Here is a 6,000-nt window from a genome sequence, read left to right as displayed (position 1 = left end):
CCACCACATCTCTGAATAAGAATCTCAATCCTCTCTCTTTCCCTCTCTCAGGACATCCACAGGAAGAGGATGGAGAAGGACCTCATCGAGTTGCAGAGTCTGATTGATGTCCACTTTGACCAGAGGAAGAAGGAGGAGGAGGAGCTCATTGGGCTGAAGGACCGAATTGTGAGCCAACTTCCTGTTATACTTCATGTTGAAGTGTTGAAATGGAACAGAGGAAGTACAACCTTAAACATGAACTTGTCCAATAACAATGCTCATGTTTTTTTTTTGTTTTTTTTATCGTTTCGCTCCAACAGAACACGACCCTGGTCAAGGAGTGCACAAGCTCATGATAAAAAAAAGTTGATATGAAAAAGTCCAATGTCCTTTCCTCTCATCCTTTCCCTCTCTCATCCTTTCCCCCTCTCATCCTTTCCCCCTCTCATCCTTTCCCCCTCTCATCCTTTCCCCCTCTCATCCTTTCCCTCTATCATCCCCACAGGAGAAGCGTCGGTTCGAGAGGGCAGAGGTGCAGCGAGTTCGAGCGGAGAAGGAGCGGGACCGGCAGAACAGGATTGCGGTAGGCCAAAACACACTATTGCGGTACACCAGGATTGTGGTAGGGGCAAACAGACACCCCTGTGGTACTCCTGGTACCAACAGATAGACAACAGATAGACTTGTGTCGTGTTCAGAATGTATTTTTCCTTTCTAACTTTATCGTTCTCTTGCTCAGGAAGAGCGGCAGAGAAAGGAAGATGAGGAGGCTAAAAAGAAGAACGATGACGAGGCCAAGAAGAAGAAGGTTCTCTCCAACATGGGGGCCAACTTTGGGGGTTTCCTGCAAAAGGTACTTATGTCCACTGTCATTCGCTTGTTAGCTTTAGGAACAGATTTTTTTGATTCATACAGTAAATGTGTTTCATTAAGATAAATATCTACGTTGTTGGACAACTTACAGTTACGGGTCAAATGTTCTGTCAGACTGTTGTAAACATACAGAGAATCAGAACATTCTATATAGTTTGAAGTTCGTGAAGTCCTAGGCGCGTTCGACATGTTTCAGGCGGAGCATCGTGGGAGAGGGAAGCGTCTAACTGGGAGAGAGATCAAGAAGAAGACCTTGGCTGAGAGACGACCCACACTGGAGATGGACAACCTGAGAGAGGACGCCCTGAAGTGAGTCCCGGGCCGATCACACACACCTCACCTTATCCCCAAAGCCAAATACACATGGGCCAAAATCGTCCTTACACCACCACATCTGCATTTTCTCCAATACACGTCCAAAGCCCACACAGCTGGCTGCCAACTGTGTTGCTACGGTTACCACCTGTAAACCACCCCCTCCCACCACCACCTTCTCTTGGTCTCCCAGGCAACAAGCTCAGGAGATGTGGAACTGGATCTACACGCTGGAGTCGGATAAGTTTGACTTCATTGATCACATGAAGAAACAGAAATATCAGGTGGGAAGACCTGGACACGTGGACCAATGGCAGAATCCATAGATGTTTCGGCTTGTGTGTGAGCGACTGTGTACGTCTGTTGTTTAGTATTCGTGAAATCACTGATGCAATGTGATCTCGTGTCATTTTTTTGTGTGTGTGCAGATTATCGTTCTCTTGAATAGAATCACAAGTGCCCAGAAATTGTAAGTACAGTAACTCTATTCAATTTCTTGGTTTCTTTATATGAACTTTTTAGCCGCTTTTTTCAGTAACATGTGTTTGTATGGTATGTGCATTTATCTACAAGTAATTGCTCTCTTTCTCCCGATCTCTCTCCCCTGTAGTAAAAAGGTCCATGGTAAGGGGAAGGTTGGCGGTCGGTGGAAGTAAAGAAGCTCCCGCTCTCATAGGGCCGAAGGGAGAAGATGACTTTGGAGGGAACAAGAAAGGAGGGAGATCCCACCATCCCCTCTTCCATCTTTCCCCTCTTCTTTGGCATGTCCTCATGTGTTTCATTGCAAAATACAAGTTATAATAAAATGTATTGATAATAAAACGGTGCACACTCGCTGAGATTGCTAGTTTGATGTTCCTCTGGAAATTGTCACACACACACACACACGCACTTTTATTACTTTATTGGGAGCGTGGGAGAAAGTATAATGACTCAAAATCGACCTTAGATCAGTGTCTAGGCTGGCCAACGTCATCCTACTCCCACGTTACTGAACTAGGGAAACGCTGCCCTCTGCTGGAGAGATGTGTAACACCCTCTGTAGAGCTACATACAGTACGTACACCACACCCGGGTGACCACTAATTCGACACACTCATTGGTTTAAACACACATATTAGCTGACACTATAAACCATTATTACAGCACACACTAGTAATCATCAACACATTACGTTACTAGACAGGCAGAAGGGAATTATAGGCCTGATCTTGCAGAGAGCTCAGTAATGACACTGTCTGTCTCACGTGTTGAGGAACACATAAACACACACACGCCCCATTTCATTTGTATCGCTGAAGCATAACAGATTCTGCGATAGAAATGTAATGTTAATTTCCGATTGAGCCGATAATATGCAGCGTTTACCGTGAATGCAGTTTGCGCTAACGCGAAAACATTGCCTTTAAATTTCAATCAAGCTGTAACACTGAATTTTCCGCAAGACGGATTGAATAGAGCCTTAACTCTTTGTCACCAAACTGCCACTGCTGAATGCTAGTAGCAGTGATTTTGTTGAATGACTTGTTGGCTTGGAAACCATAGCACCATTTGCCCTCTAACTTAATTCATACATATTCTCCGCTATCTCTCTTTTTACTTTCTTTCTTACAGTAATGATTATCTCCTCTCTCATGCATCTTTTCTACATCCAGCTCTTCCTCTTCTTGCTCTCTCTCTCTCTATATATATATATATATATATTTTATATATATATATATATAATTCTACAATGTAGAAAATAGTAAAAAATAAAGATTGAATGAGTAGGTGTGTCTAAACCTTTGACTTTTGACTAGCCCTTACACAGCCAGTCAAATGTTTGAACACACCTACTACTTCATGGGTTTTTCTTTATTTTTACTGTTTTCTACATTGTAGAATAACAGTGAAGACATCAAAACTATGATATAAAGTGTTAAACAAAAAAGATATATTTTAGATTTTAGATTCTTCAAAGTAGCCACGCTTTGCCTTGATGACAGCTTTGCTCACTCTTGGCATTCTCTCAACCTGCTTCATGAGGTAGTCACCTGGAATGCTTGAAGGAGTTCCCACATATGCTGAGCACTTGTTGGCTGCTTTTCCTTCACTTTGCGGTCCAAGGTCCAACTCAACCCAAACCATCTCAATTGGGTTGAGGTTGGGTGATTGTGGAGGACAAGTCATCTGATGCAGCACTCCATCACTCTCCTTCTTGGTCAAATAGCCCTTACACAGCCTGGAGGTGTATTTTGGGTCATTGTCCTGTTGAAAAACAAATGATAGTCCCACTAAGCTCAAAGCAGATGGGATAGTGTATCGCTGCAGAATGTTGTGGTAGCCATGCTGGTTAAGTGTGCCTTGAATTCTAAATAAATCACAGACCATGTCACCAGCAAAGCACCATCACACCATCACAGCTCCTCCTCCATGCTTCACGGTGGGAACCACACATGTGGAGATCATCCGTTCATCTATTCTGCGTCTCACACGGCGGTTGGAACCAAAAATCTCAAATTTGGACTCATCAGACCAAAGGACAGATTTCCACCAGTCTAATGTCCATTGCTTGTGTTTCTTGGCCCAAGCAAGTCTCTTCTTATTGGTGTCTTTTAGTAGTGGTTTCCTTGCAGCAATTTGATCATGAAGGCCTGATTTACGCAGTCTCCTCTGAACAGTTGATGTTGAGATGTGTCTGTTACTTGAACTCTGTGAAGCATTTATTTGGGCTTCATGATCAAGTGCAGTTAATTGAAGTGCAGTTAATTGCCCATTTTTTGAGGCTGGTAACTCTAATGAACTTATCCTCCACAGCAGAAGAAACTCTGGGTCTTCCTTTCCTGTGGCGGTCCTCATGAGAGCCAGTTTCATCTTAGTGCTTGATGGTTTTTGTGACTGCACTTGAAAAAACTTTCAAAGTTCTTGACATTTTCCTGGTTGACTGATCTTCATGTCTTAAAGTAATGATGGACTGTCTTTTCTCTTCGCTTAATTGAGCTGTTCTTGGCATAATATGAACTTGGTCTTTTACCAAATAGGGCTATCTTCTGTATACCACCGCTACCTTGTCACAACACAACTGATTAGCTCAAATGCATTAAGAAGGAAAGAAATTCCACAAATTAACTTTTAACAAGGCACATACCTTCCAGGTGACTACCAGATGAAGCTGGTTGAGAGAACGCCAAGAGTGTGCAATGCTGTCATCAAGGCAAAGGGTGGCTACTTTGAAGAATCACAAATAGAAAATATATATTTGATTTGTTTAACACTTTTTTGGTTACTACATGATTCCACATGTGTTATTTCATAGTTTTAATGTCTTCACGATTATTCTAGAAAGTAGAAAAAAGTAAAAATTAAGAAAAACCCTTCAATGAGTAGGTGTTTCCAAACTTTTGACTGGTACTGTATATCTTCCCCAGCTCCTCCTCCCCCCTCCCTCCTCTATTTCCCTCTCTCTCTAAATCCCTGCTCACATGTTTGGCTGAGGCCAGTCCAGTCCAGTAGGTCAGACAGAGGGAGGAAAGAGGACACAGAAATAATCCAGTCTTTTCCCTCTCACATGCAGCCGTCCCACAGATGTCACTCAGAAACTCAGATTGTAAATACAACTCGACCACTGTGGAAAACTCACCACTCATTTTTAACAAGATAGAAAATACTACAAGATACAGTACTGAACACACTTTCTAAATTGTTTTAATGACCATCAATGTGTATGCGGTCATTTTGGGTAAGGTATCCCTCCTCTTTTGATCTAAGTGGGATTACTTGGATACATAGTAATAGTATGATGATATGGAATTGGATGAAATTTAAGTTTGAACGCCATTTCTATTTCAGTGAGTTTAAGGGATGGGTTCAATCCTTATCGCAATCCGTATCACGGAAGATCTGCGTTATAGTTTGATTGAAATTTAAAGGCAACGTTCCCACATTTTCGTATCGCAGAAATGCAGCGTTACAGCGTGATTTTCTTTTAAAGGCAATGTTCCCGTGTTTTAGCGATTCAATGTCAGTGTAGCGTGTATGTGTGGCTTACAGAAAAAAACACATTATTTAACTTGTTTTTAGAACACTTCATTTGACATTGCACATCTGAAAACGTGTTTTTGGAACACTACACATGAAAAGAAATGTGTCATTATGATACACAACGTGCTTTTAACATACAATGTTTTCAATTTACGCATTTGACATACAGGACTACATTGTGTAGGCTTATTTATAGAGTAATAATTATTCAACATGTCCTCACCTGGGATTTGATCTCCCAACATTCTGTTCTTTCTGCTACACCACCACGTCCGTGTTAATAACGGATTACACCTTTATTCCCATATTTTAGGCCTCAAAGTGAATCTCAGCTTTGTTAAAAATAAACTCAAGAAAAACGAATATAATTATCATAATGATTCAGGAGTAATATTTAAACAAAATAATATGCCCCACTGACTTTAGACAATACAGAAAACTCTCAAATTGCTGAAATAACAAGTAAATGAAATTACGAGAGAGTCAGATTAATTGATAACTAAAATAGCAGTGCAGATGGCACTCGTTTGCAAAGCGCAGAGATGTATTATGGGTCAATTACCTAAGGTAATGTGCATGGGAATGCTACAGAATTTGTGGCGCAGCAGAAAGATCTTGACGACTGGTAAATCAATCAACATAACATGTTCCTAATGCTTACGGAAAAGCTACATGAGTTTTACATGATCCCGTCACATGTGAAGTCCTCCAAAACCATGTTGTAACATGATTTCATATGTGAAGTGTTCCAAAACCATGTTTTCACATGTGAAATGTCACGTGATGGAGTCCAAAAACACGTTTTCACAT

At 41.3% G+C, this 6,000-nt stretch overlaps 1 protein-coding gene across 3 annotated transcripts in view; it reads left to right on the top strand.

The window, feature by feature from the left end:
- LOC115170851 (troponin T, slow skeletal muscle) overlaps window positions 1-2,005 on the top strand; it is a 13,455-nt gene extending 11,450 nt beyond the window's left edge. For all 3 annotated transcript variants that reach the window (XM_029727181.1, XM_029727179.1, XM_029727180.1), the window contains 7 exons: window positions 52-168; window positions 488-565; window positions 722-835; window positions 1,052-1,164; window positions 1,364-1,454; window positions 1,599-1,639; window positions 1,781-2,005. In XM_029727181.1, coding sequence (XP_029583041.1) covers window positions 52-168; window positions 488-565; window positions 722-835; window positions 1,052-1,164; window positions 1,364-1,454; window positions 1,599-1,639; window positions 1,781-1,826 — 600 coding nt within the window. In that variant the 3' untranslated portion in view covers window positions 1,827-2,005. The remainder of the gene's footprint in view (window positions 1-51; window positions 169-487; window positions 566-721; window positions 836-1,051; window positions 1,165-1,363; window positions 1,455-1,598; window positions 1,640-1,780) is intronic.
- The last annotated feature ends 3,995 nt before the right edge of the window (window positions 2,006-6,000 follow it).

Source organism: Salmo trutta, chromosome 32, assembly GCF_901001165.1.
Source record: "Salmo trutta chromosome 32, fSalTru1.1, whole genome shotgun sequence".
NCBI classification, from domain to species: Eukaryota; Metazoa; Chordata; class Actinopteri; order Salmoniformes; family Salmonidae; genus Salmo; species Salmo trutta.
The sequence above is the reverse complement of the archived record's forward strand: the minus strand, read 5'-3'. Positions and strand labels throughout refer to the sequence as shown.